General features: G+C 60.4%; 2 protein-coding genes across 3 annotated transcripts; one reads left to right on the top strand and one right to left on the bottom strand.

The window, feature by feature from the left end:
- ARSA (arylsulfatase A) lies at positions 1–4,716 on the top strand. 2 transcript variants are annotated; one of them, XM_059937323.1, is made up of 9 exons: positions 1–152; positions 551–803; positions 1,020–1,260; positions 1,341–1,559; positions 1,643–1,812; positions 2,136–2,260; positions 2,353–2,480; positions 2,725–2,827; positions 2,902–4,716. In XM_059937323.1, the coding sequence occupies exons 2-9, from the start codon at positions 586–588 to the stop codon at positions 3,237–3,239; spliced, it is 1,542 nt and encodes a 513-aa protein (XP_059793306.1). In that variant the 5' UTR covers positions 1–152; positions 551–585; the 3' UTR covers positions 3,240–4,716. The 2 variants fall into 2 exon arrangements, with proteins under 2 accessions (XP_059793306.1, XP_059793308.1); XM_059937325.1 differs by having other exon boundaries at positions 2–152; positions 2,920–4,716.
- Positions 4,717–12,536: 7,820 nt separating this feature from the next.
- MAPK8IP2 (mitogen-activated protein kinase 8 interacting protein 2) lies at positions 12,537–22,245 on the bottom strand. The gene is made up of 12 exons (XM_059934912.1): positions 22,181–22,245; positions 21,079–21,184; positions 19,411–19,740; positions 19,166–19,259; positions 17,870–19,072; positions 17,428–17,503; positions 17,126–17,298; positions 16,934–17,043; positions 16,201–16,305; positions 15,987–16,057; positions 13,182–13,280; positions 12,537–12,748 (listed from the first exon to the last, which is right to left on the bottom strand). Exons 1-12 carry the CDS (start codon positions 22,243–22,245, stop codon positions 12,676–12,678), a joined length of 2,505 nt encoding a protein of 834 aa, XP_059790895.1. The 3' UTR covers positions 12,537–12,675.
- Between the last annotated feature and the right edge of the window lie 1,217 nt (positions 22,246–23,462).

Genomic DNA, 23,462 nt, shown 5'->3' with positions numbered 1-23,462 from the left:
CGCCAGCAGAGGGCACTGCTGCCCACTGTTCCGCGTTCGCCCCTCCTCGGCCGTGAACTGCCTTCGTCCCGCTTCGCGGGCCCCCGCGGGTCAGTGTCCTGGGACTTCTGCCCCTGATCACGAGCCTGGGCCGGGACCTTTACGTGAAGAGGGTGAGATCTCCGCCTAAGAATCTAAAGGTGTCCTGGCCCTTGAGGGTCTCCAGGGAGTTAGATCCCAGGCTACGGGCTCCTGTGTTCTGTTGAGGTCAAGGATCTCAGGGTGCCGAGTTCGCTGGGACTTCAGGAAAGGAGTTGTCTCAGTCGGGGGAGTATTTGGGTCTGGGGTCTCAGGTGGTGCCTAGGTCTGAGGTCTCAGGGGAGGGTAGTGCCTAGGTCTGAGGTCTCAGGAGAGGTTAGTGCCTGGGTCTGCGGTATCAGAAGTTAGTGCCTGGGTCTGGGGTATCAGGGGAGGGTAGTGCCTTGTGTCTGGGGTATCAGGGGAGGGCAGTGCCTTGGGTCTGGGGTTTTGGGATAGAGCTTTCTGGAACCAGTTTGCCTTCTCTCCCAAGGGTCTCCTGTTACAGGCCTGTCTGTGCCGTGTGCCATGGTGGCTCTGTGGACCCTCACTCTGGCCTTGGCCGCTGGCCTGGCTGCTACCAGCCCACCTAACATTGTGCTGATCTTTGCTGATGACCTGGGCTATGGGGACCTGGGCTCCTATGGACACCCCAGTTCCACCACCCCCAATCTGGACCAGCTGGCCGCAGGGGGTCTGCGGTTCACGGACTTCTACGTGCCTGTGTCTCTGTGCACACCCTCCCGGTGAGCAAGGAGACCGGGAGCGCTCACCCCAAATGCCCACCCCTGCCCATCCAGTTCCTCCCAGATTCACTCTGGGTTGCAGAGGGAGGAAGAGGGTCTCTATCTCTCTATGGAGAAGTTCACGTCTCTTTGTTTTTGTCCTCTCTCTCCCCTTCTCCTTGTGTTCATCTCGATCACTTTTGCTCTGTCTCACGGACTCTGTGACTTGTCCTATAGGGCTGCCCTCCTGACCGGCCGACTCCCAGTTCGGATGGGCCTGTACCCTGGCGTTCTGGAGCCCAGCTCCCGAGGGGGCCTGCCCCTGGAGGAGGTGACCCTGGCTGAGGTCCTGGCTGCCCGAGGCTACCTCACAGGGATAGCTGGCAAATGGCACCTTGGGGTGGGGCCTGAGGGGGCCTTTCTGCCCCCCCACCATGGCTTCCATCGGTTCCTGGGCATCCCATACTCCCATGACCAGGTAGGAACCACAGGGGTCCTTCCCCTTGACCCTACAGCCCCAGCCCACAGCCCAGACCTCTGAAGGAGCTGCTCCCCCAGGGCCCTTGCCAGAACCTGACCTGCTTCCCGCCGGCCACCCCCTGCGATGGCGGCTGTGACCAGGGCCTGGTCCCTGTCCCTCTGTTGGCCAACCTATCGGTGGAGGCACAGCCCCCTTGGCTTCCTGGACTTGAGGCCCGCTACGTGGCCTTCGCCCGTGACCTCATGGCTGATGCCCAGCGCCAGGGCCGCCCGTTCTTCCTGTACTACGCCTCCCACGTGAGTGATCGTGGCCCCCCCAACCCCGAGCCCAGGGCTGCCCGTGACCCCTACCTGCTGCTAACTCCAGTCTCCATCCCCAGCACACCCACTATCCCCAGTTCAGTGGGCAGAGCTTTTCGGGGCGCTCCAGCCGAGGGCCGTTTGGGGACTCCCTGATGGAGCTGGATGCGGCTGTGGGGGCCCTGATGACGGCTGTGGGGGACCTGGGGCTGCTCGGAGAGACACTGGTCTTCTTCACTGCAGACAACGGGTACTCTGGCAGGGGGCAGAGGACGCTGGTCGATCCCTCACAGGGTCCTGGGGTCTTCCCATCTTGACTGCTGGCCGAGGACGTAGTGGGATAAGGGGGTCTCGGGAGATGCTGGCCATATGTGGTGACACCAGGTGCATGTGTGTGGGAGGCTGGGGGCCACGAGTACATGGAGGTGCTTGTCTTGGTAGGACAGGGAGCGGACAGGCACATGCTGGCCGTTTCTGGGCAAAACGTGTAACTCAGAAGTCTGGGGCTGGGCTCACTGGGGAAGGCTGGAGGCCCTGGGCTCCTCATCGCAGATAACCTCTCGTGCGTTCCAGACCTGAGACCATGCGGATGTCCCACGGCGGCTGCTCTGGCCTCCTGCGATGCGGAAAGGGAACCACTTTCGAGGGGGGTGTCCGAGAGCCTGCCTTGGCCTTCTGGCCAGGCCACATTGCTCCCGGTCAGTCTTCAGGCCTTCTCCTCCTGGACTCTTGGCCCCATCTCCCCAGCCCTGAGCACAAATGGCGTGACTGTACAGCCCTCTACCCGCAGGTGTGACCCACGAGCTAGCCAGCTCCCTGGACCTGCTGCCCACCCTGGCAGCCCTGGCAGGGGCCCCACTGCCCAATGTCACCCTGGATGGCGTTGACCTCAGCCCCCTGCTGCTGGGCACAGGCAAGGTAGGGCCCGTGACCTCATGACCCCAGCTCCCCCAACCCCCCCCGGCCCCCCCACAACGTACCCTCCCCGGGAGTGCGTATGGGCAGCAACTGAAGTCCCTGGGACCAGGCAGACCCTCTGCTGAGCAGCGCCCAAGTGGTGCCGCCCCTGGGGCTCTCAGGTGGGCAGGGAGCCACTGCACATCCAGGGCCCAGCGCAGAGCTGAGGCTCTGGGTATGTGCAGACCCCCGACTTTGCCCCCAGAGCCCCCGGCAGACCCTCTTCTTCTACTCGGCCTACCCAGACGAGGTCCGAGGGGTCTTTGCTGTGCGGAGCGGGAAGTACAAGGCACACTTCTTCACCCAGGGTAACTTCCTCTCCCCCAGCCCTGCCCACCCCTCGTAGCCCCAGAGCCCACACCCCCCTTTGCCCTGTGCACAGATGTGCCCCCCTCCCCAGGCTCTGTCCACAGCGACACCACTGCGGACCCTGCCTGCCATGCCTCTAGTCCGCTGACTGCCCATGAGCCCCCGCTGCTCTTTGACCTGTCTGAGGACCCTGGTGAGAACTACAACCTTCTGGGGGGTGTGGCTGAGGTCGCCCCAGAGGCGCTGCAGGCGCTGAAGCAACTTCAGCTGCTCAAGGCCCAGTTTGATGCTGCCGTGACCTTCAGCCCCAGCCAGATAGCCCGGGGCGAGGACCCTGCCCTGCAGGTCTGCTGTCAGCCCAGCTGCACCCCCAAGCCATCCTGCTGCCACTGCCCTGAGCTCCAGCCCTGAGAGCATAGGCGGAGGCCAGCCCCACGCCCCTCGCCCCACCCAGGCACGTGATGGTCCATTGCTGTGCTGTGGGTGTGTAGAGGTGGTTTGTACCTGAGAATGCTAATAACACCAGCTGACACTTGTAGGTGTGATAATTCACATGATCCTTGTGATAGCCCTGAGATAGGTGTTGTTCTGCCCGTTACAAATGAGGAACCTGAGGCGTGGAGAGGTCCAGCAACTTGTCTGAGGTCACCCGGCCAGTGAGAGGTTGGCTCCGGAAGCTGCCCCCCTCCCCCTGGTGATTGCTTGTGTCAGTGCAGACAAGCGTGGTGGTGAGTGTGGGCACACCTGTTCACAGGGGCAATACTAGGTGCTTTTATGTGCCAGGACGGGGTGAGGAGGGGGCGAGGGCATGGCGGACAGCAGACCCCGAAGACGCAGAGTGCCCATAAGAGCCAGGTTTTCCCCGGGGAAGAAGCACAGGAGCTGGACCGCCCTGGCTGTTAGAAACCTGTCTGGAGGAGGGTGAGGAGTTGCAGTCTACGTGGTGAAGTGGGCTGGGGAGCCCTGCCAGCTCTGAGGAAGGCACGTCAGCAGCTCCAGAGACTTCCCCTCGGCCCCCAGTGCCCCTTCCAAAACTCTGCGTTTCCTACCTGCACACACATTTCCAGTCTCCTGGCTTCACCTCTGCCCCTAGGGGAGCCATTCTCCACCGGGCAAAGTGATCTCTTAAAAACAAGCAGGTTTGGCTCCATTTGTGTTCAAAACCGCAGGCTTCCTATCATGCTCAGAATAGAACCCAGACTCCTTGGAGTGGCCCACCATGCCCCACCCCACAGCCCTCGTCCGTCAGCCCTGGCAGCTGGCCGGGTTGCCCATCATCAGGGCAAGATGCTCATCCTTGACTCTGTCTGGCACCTTCTCTGCAGAAGGGGCCCCCTGCCTGCCCACCCGCTGGCATCTGCGTGGTGGCATGTAGCCCTCCTGGGGTCCCCTTGTGTGTGTACCGATTCAGGGCCACGTGCTCCTAGAGCGGCTGTCACACCCCACATGCTCCCTCAGCGTTGGTTGAGTGAGAAGAGTGCAGTCTGGGTGCTCAGGACCCCGAGCGGGTGTCCTGTCCTCATGGTAGACCAAACAGCCATCCCCCTCCTACTAACGGTCCTCACTTTTTCACTGGTGGCCAGAGGCCCCGTGACCTCTGAGGTACAGGCTCTCCTAGTCCCAGGAGGTCGTAGCCAGTCTGAGCCAATCACAATCCAGTGATTGGTCCAAGAGAGGCGTGTGACCAAGGGTCCTGGTCAGTGAAGCGTCAGGGGCAGTCTGCTGGAATCCCCGGGTCTTCTGCACCACTCATCCTCCAGGGGTGGTGAGGACGGTGCTGCAGCACCACTGGCCCTGACCAGACATCGTGCAGCCACTAAACGAGTGTCTCCAGCCATGTACCTCCAGAGCTCACAATGTAAGAAAATAAACCAGCCTATTTAAGCCACTGCTGCTGGCTTGTCTATTACTTGCAGCTGAAAGCAGTCTTGCTGGAATGACGTGTGAACGGGACGTGTAGAGGGCATGTGTATGTGTGCAGGGGTCCTCCTGAGTGAGCCTGTGGTGTCAGATACCGTGTGCTGAGGCCCCGTCTGTGTTCTCCATGTGACTCTCCCATCACTTCTCGTCTGGTTTGGAGGCTGCACTAACCATGCCCCACATCCTGCTGTATCTTGGAGCTGCCCCCTTAGGGCAGTGGTTTCCTTGGGGGCCCCTTCAGCCACTGGCGCTGACATAAGGAGGGCCCGCGTGCATGTGTGGTCTGGGCATGCCCACCCCCTGCAGCCTGCAGCTTCTCTTCCAGGGGGCCTGCAGTCACCTGGAGGTGCCCTGGTTTCAGGATGAGGACAGAGGAATGGAAGCAGGTGCACGATCTCCGTATCACATCCAAAGATCAGACACTCCAGCAGGAATAAATGAATGCCAGCACCCGGGCATCGCCTGCAGGCGCCTTGCCCAGGTCTGTTGCCCAGCTGGGTGGTGAGCATCACGGTGTTAGTTCCACGGACCTTTACTCACCACCCAGGGCTGTGCTTGGGGCTGGGGCACAAATCGACAGAGGGCACTCACCCCTGCTCCTGTGGTGCTTAATGTCTAGCGAAGGAGATGAACATCAACCCTGCGCACTCAGACCAAGTGGAGTTCAGTGTGACAGAAACTCAACTTCCCAGGTTTTGGTGTGTGGGTATTGCCTGGGAACAACGATCGGGAACCGTCAGGTGCTACAGAAGTTCTCCGTCTTGACTGGGGGGGGGTGGGTGGAAACGTGGTGCACAGATACGTATAATGCACTCGAGCTACACACTTGAGTGTGTAGCTTGAGTGCCCTTTATGATGCCATGTATATTTTATACTTCAATAGAAATAAAATATTAATCGTGATTGTGTCAACTGTATCTCGAGAAAACTGGAAGAAAAAAATTTAACCGTAGTAAATACCACAAAGGGAGAGTGCTTGGTGCTACAAAAGTGCAACTGCGGGGCGGGGCAGGGGTGCAGGAAATGATTGAACCAGTTAGGGCTGCTTCCCCGTCTGCTGAGACCTGACGGGTGTTCACTCCACCCTCTCAACGCAAGGTTCTCCCCCACCCCCTCCACTTTTGGTCTCACTGTGATGCTTTGAGAGCAGAAAAGCTTGTTTCTCATCATTTTAGCTGCTTTAGTGCGATGCACCCTCTTTGTAGAGGCACCGGTATGCGCACATGCTCTCCCACGTTCGTGCACATGCGCCCGCAGACGGGCCTGCATACTTGACACAGACATGCACACGCTCACGCGTATTCATACACACGCTCACAGCCACAAATGCTGTCTGCGATGTCCCTCCTCTGCTGCTGTTGATTTGAAAAGCAGCCCTTTTCCTGCGAGCCTAAGACCGTCCACTCCCACCGAGCGGTTTCCCCAGGGCGCCCAGCACCCTCTGGAAGGCGCTCGTGTGTTTGGAAGGGACAGAACACCGCGCTGTGGGCACTGTGGTTTCCCTCAGGAGGGAAGAAGAGACCCCGGACACGCCCCTCCCGCCCCCGTGACCATGACTGTGAACCCCGCATCTTACCTGCGGGTGTTGGACTCGACCCTGACCCTCGTCACGGCTGGACACTGCCTGCGGGATGTCTGGAGAGTCCTGCCAGCTCCTGGACCCCAGGCCTGGTGTAGGCAGGGCAGTAACAGAGGGAGGAGGGCGTTTATTTGTGCCCCCAGCTCCTTGGCCCCTTCGTGTGAAGACCTCCCCTCAGGCGGGCGCAGCCCTGGGGGCAGAGGCATGACGGCCTCCATCCTCCTCGGCAGCTCCCCACACCCCGGGCCGAGCTGCCCAGGGGCCCTCTGCAGGGTCCCTTTTTGTGCCTTCTTTTCCACCTGGGAGTCCCCAGCACCCTCCCAATAAATTCCCTTTGGGCTAAGTTACCCAGAGTCAGCGTCTATAGGTCGGTTGCAGCCACAGAAGAAAACAATTACTAACCCACCCTCCTCATCCCAGCAAATGTGGGCCAGCGGTGACAGGAATGGGCCGTGGTCCCTGCCATCCAGGGTGACGGCGCTGCCACAGACAGGTTCAGTGTAATGTGCTGAGTGCTTGCGGTGGAGGATGGGCCACTGCCTCCTGGAGACACTGGGGCAGAGCCCTGGGGTCCACCTGTGCCCACCCTGCCATGTGGCCACAGGGACATGTGCCCTACTAAACAGCATGACCCTCTCCCTCTGCTTCGCCACCCGTGACTTGACAAATCACCCGCCCTGAGACACTTCCTCCCGTGAGGACAGTCCAGTCCCTCACGGGGGGGCGGCGGGGGGGTCCCTGAGGAAGGACGGGGCGAGGTCCTGGTGGCTGGCGGCGCTGAGGCTGCTGACTCCACCCACCTCCCAGCGGGGAGAGCAAGGCTGCAGACACCTCACCGGGCCGTCAGGCTCCTCGCCCGGTGACCTCATGCAGGACGCCCCAGCGGGGCACAGGGGCTCCTGCTCTACAGGGCTCCGGTCTGTCTGCGGGCTGCAGAGTGTGGGTGTGGGGGGCCAGGCCCCTTCCCGTCAGGTAGATGCCAGGGCCCGGCCGCTCTTGTCTGCTCCAAATCTGTACAAAGAAGAAACAAAAATAAAGTTGTCCTTGTGTCATCAACCCAGATGATGGCTGAGGCAGCTTTTAGGGCTACATTGTTTTATCCTCCTCCCTGCGAAGCTGAGAGGGCGTGGTACTCGGTGCAGCTGACTTTGGATTATGTGGGTGCTGCCACAGGACAGCACCCAGGACGTGGGACAGGGCCTGTATGCTGGGTTTATGCTAATTCCGTAAAACATGAGCCAGGTGTGGGGGGCACATCTGGGGAGAGACCCTATGCTGTGCATCAACTGCCGTCCCACACGCACCTCATACCTCCACACATCCCGCCACACCTGCAGACCAGGTGAGGCCATCTCAGGGCGGGTGTCTCAGGGATGGGGGGCCGTCTCAGGGATGGGGGGCCTGGTACCGTTGCTCTGCTCAGCACCAAGACAAAGTTCCTTAACAGTCCCTCTTTGGGAGTGCCATTTACTTCCCCATCACCCTCACCCTGGGTTGGGGGGGGGGGATACCTGGAGCCCCCTGGGTGGGTTTTACTCTCTGTGCTTCTTTTGGGAATGTCAGGATGGCTGCTCAGCTTTAAAGGGTCAGCAGCCTGGGCGTGTCTTCTGACCTTTGCTGCAACTGGCTAGGCAGTCCCGAGAGGGCTTGCTTCTCCCCTCTGCTCTCAGCCCGCAAACGAGGTGCTCTAAAGGGCAAGGGGTGAACGCTCCTGGGGTGGTCCTCAACCAGTGGGGGCCAGGAGCCAGCAGGTGAGTGTCCCTGCTTCCCATCCTTCGGGTATATGGTTCAGGGAAGAACTTTTATGCTTCGCAGAAGGGCACCCAGCCTTAAGGATGGGCCTTACACTGGCTTTTGCTCCCTCCCTACGTCACTCGAGCCCTCTCCTCACTACAGCACACAGTGGGGCTTTTACAAAACCAGCTGCCTGCCCCTCTGCCCTTGTATGTCCTCTTGCATGGGACTGAGCACAATGCCCAGAGATACAGCAGCCCTCAGGCAGTCATGAGGACAAAGACCACACACTCAGGACACAGGACCAAGGGAAGGAGCCTGCTGTGCTCGATGTCACCTTCTAGAAGCCACACCAGCCTCCAGGCCTCCTGCGGCACAAGAAATGCCGTGATTTATTAGACTGTCTTCCTGGGCATTTCTCTCAGAGCTGAATGCTCTGCGTCCCACCTATCACACGAACCACTGTTGAAACATTCCCAGTGACATCCAGAAAGAAGGGTGCTCTTGACATGCAGAATATAAAATCCAGGGGGTACATGTATTTTTTTTTACCTTATTGATTATATTTTTGAATCTACGAGTATGTTTTTCTCCTTTTCTTGCCACTCAAACATTTTAAATCATGAATCTCTTGGTCAGCGGTTTCATAACTAGAATCTGAGCTGAGACCACCATTCTTTATTTTATAATGATCTTAGCTACTTTGCCTTAATCTTTTTGCCCTAAATTATTCCTTGACTCTCCCAATCTCTTTCTGGCCTCAAACAAAATAAAATAAAACTCATATATAGGAAGGAAACCGGAAAAAAAAATACACCAAAATATTAGCAATCTTCTTTAAGTTGAAAAGATATACTCACTGGAGCCCTGCTCTTGGCCTGACAGCTGAACTCACCGAATCCTATGAGATGGGTATTTCCATCGTGGCCAAAATAACTTTTTATGTTTGGGGTTTTTTTGTTCTTTTTTTAGATGAATTTATTATTTATTTATTTTTATTTATTTTTGGCTGCATCAGGTCTTAGTTGCGGCACACGGGATCTTCGCTGAGGCATGCAGGCTCTTTCATTGTCGTGTGCAGGCTTCTCTCTAGTTGTGGCGTGCGGGTTTTCCTCCCTCTAGTTGTGGCGTGCAGGCTCCAGGGCGTGTGGGTTCTGTGGTTTGTGGCACGCAGACTCCCTAGTTGAGGAGCGCGAGCTCAGCAGTTGTGGCGCGCGGGCTCAGTTGCCCCGCGGCATGTGGGATCTTAGTTCCCTGACCAGGGATCAAACCCACGTCCCCTGCATTGTAAGGTGGATTCTTTACCACTGGACCACCAGGGAAGTCCCTATGTTTGGGTTTAATTAACCTATCTTTACTTTTTTATTTTTAGTTTTCTGTAGGTGTTTCTATTTGCATTCGGGGGTCCCTAATAGCAACATATAATGCTTGAAACAATTAAGACATGTTCATTGCAGAGAAAAAAGGAAGAGAAACTGTCAGCCCCACCTCCGGCGACAATGACTGCAGTCTTTGTGTTTTCTTTCAGTCTTTTTCAGTGTAGTTTCTAGTGTAGATTCTGCATATTTATTTTTCCTTAATAGCATAACAAATATTTCTGTATTATTACTAAATGTTTGTAAGCACACTTTTTTCGTACCAGCCCACTATTCCAATTAGGTATATATACCTTAATTCAGTTAACCCTACTGGTCAATATTTAGACTGTTTTTTATGTTTTCAACATTTTAAACAAGAACATGTACAATACAAAGCTTTTCATTTAGGATGCTCTCCTTGGCTGGATTTCCAGAAGGCAGAGTCCTGGCACTGGAGGCTTACTCACTCACCACTCAGGGCTCTGAGGGCCCCCAGCACGTGTGCCAGGCTCTGGGAGGACGGGGGCATTAGCAGACTCACAGTTGGCAGCCTCGGCCCAGGGCCCCCCTGCGCCCAGGAGGATAGGAGGTCACCCAGCCGCATGCAGAGAAGGGCAGTGCAGGCCCACAGGAAGCTCAGTGTCAAGGGTGGAAATAATGGGGTGGAGGGAAGAGGGGCTGGAGAAGGGCAGCGACGGGGCAGGCTGAGGTCGCACAGGGAGCCACAGCAGAGTTAAGAGGGCGAGTGGCCTGCTCAGGTTTCTGTTTAAACAACCGGGTCTGGTTGCAGGAGCTGGTGGGTTGCAGACACGGGTGGAGGTGGGAGCCTAGAGGAGGCTGCTTGACGCACAAACATCCAGGCGGAGGCGGGGAGGCGAAGGGGCAGGCTTGGGGCGGTGGGGGTGACGCCGACAGCAGGGGCAGTCTAGGGTGCCTCCAGGCCTCCTGCTCAGGCAACTGCAAGAGACATAAAGCACAGAATACAGAATGGGGCACGTAGGGAAGAGGCTCACGTCAGTTCCAAGTGTCCGTGGCTCCCACCAGGAGTTCCGTGTCTCTGCACCTTAGGGCCCCGGTTAGGGTCCCGCGTTTACCGAACTCCACCAGGCGCCTGGCCGTGACTGGCAGAAGCAGCGCTCCTGGGGGGCGCTGGGGTTGGCGAGTTAAGGCGCAGCACAGAGCTGAACCACGCGGTCTGCCGGGGGCAGGACTCTGGGGCCCTCGGCGCAGGGAAGGCACCGAGGCCGCGGGAGAGACGAAGCCAGTGAGGGGACCCAGGACAGAGCCAGGGCGGGGTCTGGAGCGCAGCTGAGCCGGAGCAGACCATGAGCCAGCCCCGAGAAGGAACAGCTGGGGAGGGGAAGGAAGGTGCCCGGGCAGGTGCAGGAAAGGAGACCAGAGGTGGAAGGCAGGTGGGCAGGTGTGGGAAGGGCCCTACAGACAGGAAGCTGTTCCAGGTGAAGGACGCCCAAGCGTGTCTGGCTGCTGTCCCAAAGGGCCACCGCAGGAAGGGAAAGGTATGGATACAGAGACGTGAGGAGATGAGTTGGAGGGAGGGACTGAGCCCAACAGGGGCAGAGTGGGGGCTGGGCAAATGGAGCCTTCCCTGAGATGGGGGGTCGAACTCCCACCTGACAGAGTGAAGGGAACAGCGGGCGGGGGTGCAGCCACGGGGACCTGAGAGCCACGCCCCCAGGCTCGGGGCAGAGGTGCGCGTCCAGGGGTTCGCTGCCTCGTTCAACTGTAATTAGTAGGAAAGTTTTCTCATAGATGTTCTGCTGGGTCAGTCTTCTTGCAGGGTCGGGGGCCCTGGCCTGCACCGAGGCTACCCAAAGGCTGAAGGGTGGTCATTTACTGATTCCTAACCCATGACTATGTTCTCTGTTTGCTGGTTGCCCTTAATTTGAGTAGAGGTGTGTGATTTCTATAGACAGTAGTCTTCAACCTTCATGTAGTGAATTTGTCTATACTGGCCTTTCTCACTCTCATTTCTCAATCTTCACCTGCTGTCTTCCTGGTGTGCTCTCATCCTGGGCTCAGGGGGTTAGGGCGGGGGGCAGGCCCACCCTCAGAAAGGCACTGACCACCATGCTGACCTCAGCACCTGAGAGCTGGGACTCACCGGGGCCAGGGGGCCGGGGAAGCCCTTTCTCCAGGAGGTACCATCTATAATCACCTCGGGCATGTGACAGACAGTCACCTCTTTTCTTCTGGCTTTCTGTGGAGACTTTTTAAAACATTAATCTTAAGATCTAAGCAGATTGACGCCTGCTCTCTGTCTCACATACACACTCACAAGCGTGCGGGCACACTCATAAGCACGCACACACTTCCCAGCCCGGCGCTCCAGTGCAGGTGGAAAGGGCACACGTCGCGTGACCTTCGCTCTGGCCTCAGCTTCCTCGCTGGCCAAGCAAGAGTATTTGGAGAGCACCTCCCGCGCGCCGCACAGCAACACCGGCGTGGTGTCAGAGAGCCCTGAAGGGGTGAGACTTCTCCTGATTCCATCACCCTGGGGTCTTGGTCCCCACTGCCACGGACAGTGCCTGGGCCCCTGGCCCCTTATCTGCTCCCCCCCACCCCAGAAATAGCCAAGGTCACACCAAGCAGAGAGTTTATTGAGGTGCTGGACTGCGGGCAGCGCTTGCAGCGGCGTAGCGGATGCTGGTGTGGCCGGGGCCTGGGCCGGGGCCCCCTCCTCCTAGCAGCGTCTGGGGCTCGGGGTGACCACGACTCCTAGTCTCCCCCAGGGCCCTACTGGGGAACCCCTCCCTGCTTACCCCTGAGCTCCTCGTGAGGCAGTATGGGGGGGCGTCCCCTCTCTTTGTCCCTATGGTGAGGATGGGATGATCCCTTGATATTCACTATAAAAATTAAAATTCCTTTATAAATCACATGGGAAGAGCAAGAGGGGTCACCTGGGAGCTTCCTCCACACGCGCCTCCCAATGCTGACCCCAAAGTAAAGAGCAGAGGGCAAGAGTGTGCAGGCACAGAGGAGCAGAGACACACAGGAGGAGAGAGGAGGGAGGCCAAGGGCAGACCAGGGCGACACAGACAGAACAGGTCAGGGGTAGCGAAGGTGCAGGCTCCACTCTTCAGCAGCCCCTGGGGAGCAAGGAGGAGAGTTCCCAGCACAGCCCGAGACTCGCCGGATGTCAGGTCCCATGTGCCCCCAGTCCAGTCCTTGCCAAAGCCGAGGAGGCCGCGTGAGACGCCCCAGCCCCAGCCGCTCCCGGAGCGGGAGCGCGGCGGGGCTACTCCAGGTAGATGTCCTCTGTGGGGCAGGCGTACTCCAGGTGGCGCTGGTAGTACTCCAGGAAGGCGCGGCTGGCGGAGAGAGCGTCCTCAGCCCCAGGCTCCCCAGGCCCGCCCGCCTGGGCCTGCCCGTGTCTCCCCCAGCTTCACTGCTCAGCCCTCCGGGCCCGGGCCCTTTTCCTTACGGTCTGGCCTCGATGCTGCCTTCCCACCCCCACCCCTGTGGTCAGGGTGCCCGTGCCGTTCCCACGCGCAGGACCCCCCTCCACGCTCCTGCCCCAAGCGCTCTGCCCACCACCTTCCCAACCCTCCACCACCACCACGGTCATCTGGCCTTCCCTCCCTGCCCCTCCCCTGTCTCCCCAAACCTCATCTCCATCCCTCCTCCCAGCCTGCTCACGCCCTGGGCACCGCTGCACCGGTTCTGCATCCCCACCCCGGTCCCAGCCATCACTCCACACTGGCCCAACCCTAATCCTGCAACCCACCCTCCGGACCCACTCACCCCACACTCTGGGCCACGGGCCTCATCGACTCCTGGGAGACGAAAACGTGGCAGGCAAAACGGCTCAGCAGCGGGTGTTTGGTGATGAAGCCAAAATAGCTGCGGGGAGAGCAGCGGTGAGCACACGGGGACGTCAGGGCACGGGTCCACCCCTCAGCCCCCAGGGATCGGGGAGAAGAAGCAGGAACAGAGAGGGCTCAGGGAGGGCGTGTGGGGCTGGGGAATGTGCGGGTCAGACGATTTCAAGATTCGAGGCCCCTTTCTGGGTCCCCGTCCAAGCACAGCGCTGGGCATCTGTGAGGAGTTAGCGATCTATGCTGATCTGTCCACAACAAGGGTGTCCCGCTGCATCTTCCTTCTCCCGAGACAGTGCCACCTGCCTCTGTGGCCCCCCACCCAAAGCCTGCCCCTGGACCACAGAGCAAGGCCTCCCCCTGTCTTCTGGGCACCGCATCTCAGCTGACTCTTCCTTGTCATGTCACCTGACACCCTGAGCCTGCCCAGTCCCACCTCTGGTCCTGCAAACCCACAGCTGTTTTCCGGGCTCTGATGTGGGGCTTGACATGGGCCCTGATGTGTAAAACAGTCTTCCTGAAGAAGCTTGTACCCTGGCTCTGTCGCCCCAGCTCTCTTCCACGTATGCCTTTCCTGAATCTGCCCTTCTTCTCATCAAGACATTAATAAAAATTATTGTCCAGAGGGAGGAACTGTCAGAATCCTGCAGCAGGAGGGTTGAGACCCACCCCCCAACTGTGGCCAATCCAGTCCACACCAGGTGGGATTAGGGTTTTGTGGCTCCACCAGATGGGAATCCACACGACAGCATCATCGCTGGGACGTGCTCTTGTTGACCACGAACACGTCCCAGCCTTGTCTCAAATGCCACGTTCAGTCGATCGCATTCATAGGGAGTGCCAGGCACCATCCTACGCAAGCTCTTTATATTATTAACTCCCATAAACCTCACAACAGCCCTGGGAGGTAGGTCTCTAGATGAGGGCACTAAGGCACAGAGGGGGTCGGAAACACAGCCAGTCTGCCCACAGACACACAGCCAGTCTGTGGCGCCCTAGGCGTGCTCTCAGCCGCCTGTGATCTCACACGCCACATGCTCCTACCTTATCCGGACACAGTGTGCCCAGCACATGCCTAATCCAGCCCGCTTCACAGTGAGATGCCTGACATTGTCTCCTTGTGCCCCCTCACGGTGGGGACTGGGCTGAGTTCTGGAGTAACATATACCGGGAAAGTCTGGGCCAGGACAGCGCCTCCTCGGTCCCCTCCTGGCCACGGAGCTGCATCTGGGTCAGCGTCGGGCCTGGACGCCTGAGCCTGTGGCACCACAGTTTCCCTCTGCTGTCCTTCCTCTCTCGGGTGTGCCACCCTCAGCCCACTGGCCCTCATGGTGCCAGGCCTGCCCCGCCGCCTGTTCCGAGCCCTGGCCCTCTACCCCAGTCCTCCACCCCTCAGAGCAGCATCTAAACGGTGATCCCATCAAACCATCTCCCTCTCAAGGGAGAAGCAGCCAAACTGGGCTCTGACACGGCTGAGCGTGGACACCATCGCCCAGCCAGCAGACAGAGTGCCCCTCACTCTTACCACAAGTGTCCAGGTGACACACATGCTGGCCTCAGTATCTGTCACAAGCCTCAGCCCCAGCAGCAGTGTGGCCTTCCCACATCCTGCCTCCCCTGAGGACCTGCTTCCTCAAATACCACTGGGCCCTTCTGAGCCTCTGCTCGGCTCCGTGTGCGTCGCAGGCTAGCTCCTCCTGTCGCTTCGTCTAGGGCACCGGCATCCCGTGCGCAGGAGTCCGGCTGGGCAGGAAGGCTGCAGCCCTCCACCCGCTGGTTGCGCCTCTCCCCTTTCACTGCCGTCTCTTCTCTCTCTGCCTGGCTACCCTGTTTGCCCCACGGCCGAAGTTTTCCACCTGCTCCGAACGTACCTCCCCCCAGGTCTCCCTTCCACATTCCAGACCATGTCGCAACGGCCACTTCAACCTCACTGCCTCTGGACTGAATACTGCATCGCCAGCCTGTCAGGCCCATTCACCCCATGCCTCTTCTCTTGGTGTGTGGGTTACTAACTGCTCAGCACCCAGGTCACCCTTGATTCTCTCTCCAGGTCAGCCTCTACATCCAATCAACTCAGGTCCTGCCTGGCCACCTCCTAAATGCCACTAGGTCTCAGCACCTGGATAACCTCAGCAGCCACCTGGTCTCCTGCCAGCGGCACTTGGGTCCTTCCACTCTGCACAGCAGCCAGAGCCAGCCCGTCAACCTGACTGTGTCACCCCATGACCCCATCGCCAATGGGATTAAGTATAAGCTCCTTGGCATAGTCAGAAGGACACAGGTGCTCTTAGTGTCCCTCCAGCCTTACCCAGCTGCCCCCAAAGAGCCCCTAGTGCCCCTTGCCCACAGCCCTGGCTCAGCTGGCTCCCTGCCAAGAAGATCCACCCTGTCACCCACTTGCCTTTCAAGGTTTGTAGAGTGGTCTTCAGTCGCCCCTCTAAGTCCCAGGAGAATTCGCCCGCCTCCCTGCAGGTCTGCTCACTGGAGCCCCATGCAGACGTCCACCAGAGCCCCACGAGTGCTTGCTTCGAGCACTCGCTTGTCTGTGTGTCTGTCTCCGCACCCAGACCAGATGGGGGCCTGTCTGATCCAGGTGTCCTGGGCCCAGAACAGAGTGGGCGCCATGTGGGGACTCAACTCCTGGAGCCAAGTGGGTGTGGGTGAGAGGGTGGGATGGTGAATGGGCAGCCCTCAGGGTTTGAGGGCACTATGGGATGGGTGAGTCTCGTACCAGCTGTTGCGGGGGTGGCAGCCACAAAACGAGATGTTCTTCATCTGGAAGAAGTGGCTGCAGTGCTGGAACTAGAGCAGAGGTGGCAGAAGAGGGCCAAGTTAGATAGAGTAGCCCGGGGCCACTCCTGCCACCCCTGCTGGACGCGCCTCAGTCTGACCCCTTTGCCTCACCCCTCCCACTGTCCCCTGTGCCTCAGGCCCCCACACCCCACCTCGGGTCCTCCACTTAGACTCAGCTTGACCCCCCGAAGAGAAATCTCAAGGTCACAGGAGGCAGGAGGACGCAGGTGGACGGTCAGTTTCCGGGCAGTGGCGATCTGCAGAAGAAGTTAGGGGAGAAAAGGGTCTCAGGGGCCTATGAGGGTATCTGTCCCTCCTGGTGGGACATTTTCGATTAGGTTTGAAGACTCCTGGCAGTGATTCGGGAAGATGTGAGTGTGGCCTTGGCCGCTCCTCAGCCTCGGGACGGCCTGCCCCGTCTTCTTTCCGTTCCTCCCCAGGACTACGGCCCCACCAACCCCGGCCTCCCCGCTGCCTGTCTTGTGAGCTGGATGCAGGCTCCCAGGCGCAGAGCCGTGCCGCTGCCCTACTGCTCTCCCGCTCGCCCGCAGGCCCAGCGGACGGGCCGGCCCTCACCGAGTGTCCACTGAGTGAATAACGAGTGAGCAAATGACTTCCAGGGAAGGGTCTGTGAGAGCTGGTCTTGATTTTCAGACATGAATAGGATGGGCTGAAGCGAGGGAGGGGCCAGCGGGAAGGTGACAGGGAACAGCTGCCGAGCGCTGCCCGAGGCCTGTCTGCCAGGCCTCTGAATCGGGGCTGGGGGGGCCCGGGCCCTGAGGCCCCCAAGCATCCTGGAACCCTCTGTGGAAGAGGGCGGAGGCCTGGGGCCTCCAAGGGCTGTGCCAGCCTGCAGGGCTCAGGGGCCCCCACCTCCAGACTGACCTTCTGCATGGCTGCACACAGGATGCCATTGCCCTGGTGACAGGGCACCTCCACGGAGCCCAGGAACTGCACGTCAAAGCGCTCCACCCAGCAGGGACCCCGCTTGCTCCCTGGGAGATCACAAGGGGCCTAGGTCAGGTGAGCAAGAGAGGGTCTGGGGTGACAAGACGCCCCTTGGGGAAGGGGCCTCACCCAGCAGGTCCTTGGCCGGGCCAGGCACCACGTGGGCATAGAAGGCGGGGAAGACGCCACGCTCCCCCGTGCGCATGTTGAAGCCACGGAACCAGAAGTCATCCTCCTCGGCCTCCACCAGGACCGGGTCGTCCACATCCAGCTCAAGCTCGTCGGGATGGCGGGGAATGAACCTGAGGCCAGGTCAGAAGTAGGAGGTCACTGGGGCAGGGGCAGGAATGGCTGGGCTGTGTCCACCAGTGTCCCGTGGTGTCTGTAGATGCAGGTGGAGGGTCACTAACAGCGAGGGGGAGAGGCTGTACCTGAACACGGCCCGATGGGTTTGCTCCCTCTCCTCCCCATTGACCAGGCAGGAAAAAAGGCCGAAAGACTCGGTGCCTGAGAGACAGAAACAAGAGAGACAAAGGCTCAGGGGAGGGGCAGGAAGAGCAGTACTTGAAGGCCCCGCCAAGCTCCCCTCCCCTCAGCCGTCTGGCGTGGGCTGTCCTCAGTCACGGAGGGAGGGAGAAGTAGCTCACCGGGGGCTGGATGGAGACAGAGCAGCCTTCCCCACGCAGCTCCCCACGCTATGGGCGCCTGGGGGAAGCCCCAGGCCCCGGTGCTGGGTAAGAGGGCAATGCCCAGTCCTGACCACCTGCAGACCCTCAGGCTGCCCTGGGCACTCCGGGGATCTGCACGGGCCCTGGGGCCAAGGAGCCAGCCTGCTCCCCCCGGGACCACCCCCTTTCCCCACCTCCCACTCACTGGAGGATCGAGAGGTGCTGTTGACAAAGACATTGAGGAACTTCCTGGAGAAGGTGAGGTCAGGGCTGCCCGGGGAGGCGTCCCCGGGGCCCTGCTCACGGCCCAGCAGCGCGGCTCCCGCCTCCTCCTCGCTGGCCTCGCCGCCGCTGTCCTCGCTGTCGGCACCCAGGCCCGCGCCGCGCTGCAGGCTCACCAGCTCCAGCTGCGTGTGTTCGTCCACCACCAGCGTGTACTTGACCGCGTCGTACACCAGCGAGGCGTCCAGCGCCGCGGGGCCCGCGCCCCGGCCCCCGGGGGGCCCTGCCTTGGGCTCAGCTGCGTCCTCCTCCTCTTCATCCTCGTCGTCCTCTTCCGAGCAGGCGGCGGAGCAGGCGCGGCCCGGGCGGGCCGGGCGGCCCGGAGCGGCCCACAGGGGCGTGATGGTGTCGCGCGTGGGGTTGCTGAGGAAGAGGCAGGGCCCGGGCTGCGCGGGGCCGGGCCGAGGGGCGGAGGGCTCGGGGGGCGGCGGCCCACACAGCGTCTCCATGTCCACCAGCTCCACGCCCGGCCCCGCCGCCGCCCCGGGGGCCTCGGCGGCGGGCGACGCACCCTCGCCGGCAGGACGCGGCGCGGGAGACAGGCACTGGCCAGGGCAGCGGATGGGCGAGGAGCCCTCGGAGATCATGCGGCTCACGAGGTTGCTGAGCAGCCAGGGCGAGTCGGCGTCCTCGCTGAGGTCCGGCTCAGACTCGGACCCCGACTCGTACTCGCTGTTGGTGTCGTCGGGGCCCACGGGCAGGAAGGCGGGGCGGCGCGGGGGCTCGCTCGGCGGCTCGGGCTCGGGCTCCGAGGCCGGCGACGAGGCCTCCTCGATGGAGTTGGTGAGGTGCGAGGAGCGGCCGCTGCTGCTGCCGCCGCCGTCGTCGCTGCTCCGCTCCAGCTCTGTCTCTGAGATGGACGAAATCATGCGCCCCAGGCGCGCGCCGCCCGCGTCCTCGGAGTCGGAGCCCGGCGACGACAGCTCCTGGCTGCTGCGCCGACCCCCGCGGCCTCCGCTGGAGCCGCTCCCCAGGTCGGCCTCGATGCCCGGATCCGAGGAGGGCGAGGCCCCACCTGGCGCCAGGGGCCCTGCGGGCTGGTTTCCTTCGGAGTCGCAACCTGGGTGCACAGCTGACTGCGCCCCGCAGGGGCGTCTGTCCGTGGGCGGGAGCGGGGCGGGCGGCTCTGCGGAGCAGGGGGTTGGGTCAGCCAGCCCACCTCCCCCACTCCTCCCTCCCTCGCCTCCGGTGTACCCCCTCCCACCACCGCCCAGCTCACCTCGGAGGGGCTCCTGGGTGGGTGGGCACAGCACTGTTTCCTGCCTGGAGGCTGGAGGCCCTGGAGCAAACCCTCCATTGTTGTTCAGGGAGTCCTGGGGGGGAGGGGAGGGGCGGGGGGAGGAGAGCAGCGCTGAGGGGGGGGGCCCCAGCTCTCAGGGGTAGGTGGGGGGACAGGCCGCCAAGGGGACCAGAGTCCCAGATGCTGGGAACCAGGGTTAGCTGTGGGGCTGGGTGCTCGCTCACCTGGGCTCCCAGCGTTGTCAGGTGGAGCGTGGTGGGCCGGTGCTTGTGGGGCTCCTCCAGGGAGGGGGAGGGGATCAGGGGCTCCCGAGCAGGGCCTCCTCCCTCCTTGCCCTCCCCTTCTTCCTCCCCCTCCTCCTCCTCTTCCTCCTCCTCCTCCTCCTCCTCTTCCTCCTCCTCTTCCTCCTCCTCCTCCTCTTCCTCCTCCTCCTCCTCCTCCTCCTCCTCCTCCTCCTCCTCTTCATTGTCATCGATCATCTCAAACTCCTGGAAGTCATCCTGGAAGGAGCAGATGGGGTGCGGCTGCTCCGAACGCCCCAGGGAAAGGCCGTCCTGCAGGAAAGAAGGGCAGGGTGGAGCTGGGCCAGTGTGGGACAGTGACTGGGGGTCCCAGGTGCCAGGAAAGGGGAAAGCAGGAAGCTATAAGTCAAGGGACAGAAGCCTCCCTCCAGGTCACTCTGCTCTCCACCAACAGAGCAGCTTTTTAAAAAAATCTACTTAAGATACATAAGGATCACTACAGTTCTTGGTAAGTAAGAGCCCAAACTCCTAAGTCTGGGTGACAGAGATACTCAAAGTGGCCCCAACCCACCTGCCAGCCTCATCTCACCCTCAAACCCCGTCACATTTGACACCAGCACTTTTCCTTCATAGCATTTTAACACAACTCATAGTTACTGTAGAGTTTGGGGTCTGTCTCCCCCACCAAGCTGCAAGCCCCACCAGGACAGGGCCGTGTCCATACTGGACACTGGTACAGCCCACCCCCAACTGAGAACAGGACCGGGCCCACAGTAGAAGCTCAGTAAATATCCAGTGAATGCATGAAGCACAGACAGCCAGCACCAGGCTTCACCAACCTCAGGGCCTTTGACCCACTAATCCCTTGCCAGCAATTCCTCTCCTCCATTCCCTCCTGCCTCCCCCATCTGCCAGCTCCTTCTAGCCCTCCCTCAGGGCATGGTTGTGCGCCATTCCCACTGGAAAATCTCCCTGATGGCCTCAGTCTTGGGTGGGTTCCCATCATTGCACCTTCTGTCCCCTCATGGGAATCCAGCCATTGACACTCAGGCAGCCACTGCCTCTCACATGTCTTTCTCCCCTACTAGGTTATAAGCTCCTGAGGGCAAGAGCCACACCTGTCCTGCTCTCTTCCCAGGCACCTGGAAGCCCCCAGAACTTGCCACATGGGAGTTGCTCAGAAATGTTCTTGAGTGAAAACAAAAACGTAAAGAGATGGGGAGGAGATGGGCAAGGGGAGACTTCAGGGGTGGAGACATGAGGCAGGCAGATGGAGGCTTGAGAGGCGGGGAAAGGGCAAAGGAGGAGATGAGGTGAGATGGCAGCTGGAAGGGGTTAGATCTTTCTGGGAAGTGAGCTGAGCACAGAGGCACCAAAGCATAGACACATCTCCCCTCCCCCAAGCTAGCCCGCTGGTGGGGGTCAAGCGAGGACTGATGGGGAAGGTCCTCAGTGGACCTCTGTTAGAAAAAGAGAGGTCTGATATCAAGGAAGACCCCAGGTCGAGAGGCCAAGGGAGAGGGGGCAATCAGAGGATTTCTTGTTTCAAGGCTGAGCTTAGACCCACCCTAAAAGCCCACGAGACTGCTAAGCATAACCTAAGCGAGATTCTGCCTTGAGAGAGTTCTCTGCCCGCAGCCCCTTCCCCACCTTCTCGCAGTGGTCCGAGTCGTAGCTGAGGCCCAGACCACAGTCATCGGTGATCTCAGACAGATCTTCATCATCAAATTCTTCCAGGCTTATGTCCTGTGGAGGCCTGGAGAGGAGAGCAAGGACAGGGCTCCTGAGAGAGCCACCAACCCTGGACTCCCTGGCTGGGAACTGGCCCTAAGGAGGGGCCAAGGGAGACCCCCCACCCCAGCTCCTAGGCCCCGTGATCTCCAGAGGCCCCAACTCCCAGACCTGCATCCTGCCATTATCTTGGACCTCAAACTCTGCTCTCCAACGGATTTCCCCCTCAATCTGAGCCATGACCAGCCCAGAAGAGGCACCTGTCCCCCAAACCCTCCTCCCAGTCCTCCTTCCGCAAAGAGCCAGCAGCCTCTCCTCCCTCTACCCTCAGCTCCAGGCCCCTCTGGGTCACAGGCTCCGCCTCAGGGGAACCAGGCTGAGCAGAGAAGGGGGAGGGGAGCTGAGGCTGCAGCAGCAGGAGGAGGGGGAGGGGTCAAGCCCGTTCTGGGAGCAGAATCTGGCCAGTTGTCCCCCACTCCTGCGGAAGGCAGGCCTACACCCAGAGGTCCAGCCCTCTCCCCACCCTAGTCCCTTCCCCCAGCCCCCAGGCTTGATTTCAACTCTCTCCCTGCCAGAGTCCTACAGACCAGGCCGGGCTTCCACCAGAGGCCCAGCAAGGCCAAAAGGACACTGCCAAGCACAGAGCGTGTGCCCAGCATCCTGCCCAGGCAGCCGACCCCTCAGAGGCTCCGCCCACGACCTCTGAGGACCTCCACCTTTGAGGGGTCGGCTGTTCAGGCTGGGTGCAGCACTGGATCTCAGCAGGAATTTGGGGTTGGGGGCGGTCACTGGGGCTGGAGGACGGGCATAAGGGGAGGGCAAAAATAGAGAGACCCGGCACCGAGGCGGGGGGGATGAGGAGCCACGGGCCTCAGGACCAGAGAGGGGTCTGGGGCTTGGGCCCCCAAAGGCGACGGGGGTGGGGTGGCAGGGTCGGGTCGGAGGAGTCTGGGGACTGGGTCAGAGGGGGTGCTGTAAGAAGCGAAGGGCCTGCCGAGGCCCGGGGCGCCCAAGTGCGTACCTGCAGCCTGGCGGCGACAGCGAGTGAAAGGTGGAAAGAGAAAACATCTCCGCCCGATCCGCCATCTTCTCCGGGGAAAGGTCTGCCGACTGCGGCGGGGGAGGGGTGCCCGGAGCGACAGCCCCGCACGCCCTTCGTCGCTCCCTCCCGCCCGCCCTCAGCCCGCCCCAAGTCACCTCGTGACACGCCCTGCGACACCCCGCCGCCAGCACACCTCGACGCCAGGACACCGCGGCAGCGCGAGCCGGGGGGGGGAGGGGAGGAGGGGAGGACCTGGGAGGAGGGAGGATCCGGGGGGAGGGGAGGAGGGCGGACCCGGGAGGAGGGCGAAGGGGACGGCGGGGAAGCTGGTTGGAGGAGACAAGATGGTTTGACTAAGAGGCTCGGGTTGGGGGAGAATCGGGCTGCGGTTTGGTTTTTTCGGGGTGGGGGCAGGCGAGAGGCGGATTAGTGGGGATGGGGGATCAGTTCGTATGGTGAGAGCTTAAATGAGGAACTTGCTATGGGGAAGTCGGTCCGCAGACCTCTGGTTAACTGACTTTGGGGTGTGGGGTGGGACGGGGCCTGGTGGAGTGGTGGTGCAGCCCCAGGAGCTGCGCTGACGTCCCCGGGAATCAGAACAGAAGAGCTGGGGTCCCAAGCCTGGCTCTGAGTGATTCAGACTGATACTGGGCTGCGCGTGGACCAGGGCTGGAGGAGCTGTCCACGCCCGGGTGCTGATCAGGGCTGGAGGAGCTGTCCACGCCCGGGTGCTGATCAGGGCTGGTCGGAGCTGTCCCACCAAGGGTGCTGATTGGGCCCACGGAGATTTCCCCCTGAAACGTGCTGACTGCGACTGGAGGGGCTGTTTCCCCGACGGGTGCCGATCAGTGCTGGGCAGAGGCATCTGCCCGAGGAGTGCTGATCCGGGCTGGACTCACAAAGAGCTGTGACCCAAACTTCCCAGATTTCCTTTCTATCCCGAGTCTTGTCATCACACTGATTAACTTGGACATCCACGTAAGTGACCCATCCAACACCCTTGACTTCTGATCAAGTCTGATGGTCTATGATCACTAATGGTACACCTAGTACAAAACACAAAATCGACGGGACTTACATGGGAAAACTGAAATATCAACACACTGTCAGCAGTCCTCATGACAGATGAATCCTAAAAAGTCAGAGGATACTTTCTGACAACTTTCTCATAGGTTAGAAAAAAGATAAATGCAAACCTTCTATCTTTTGCTCTACTCACATAGCACTGAAATCACAAACAAAATAAAAATGCCAATAGCTA

The sequence above is a fragment of the Balaenoptera ricei genome, chromosome 10 (assembly GCF_028023285.1).
Source record: "Balaenoptera ricei isolate mBalRic1 chromosome 10, mBalRic1.hap2, whole genome shotgun sequence".
Classification (NCBI taxonomy): domain Eukaryota; kingdom Metazoa; phylum Chordata; class Mammalia; order Artiodactyla; family Balaenopteridae; genus Balaenoptera; species Balaenoptera ricei.
Note: the sequence above shows the minus strand (reverse complement) of the source record. Positions and strands in the feature narration are given on the sequence as shown.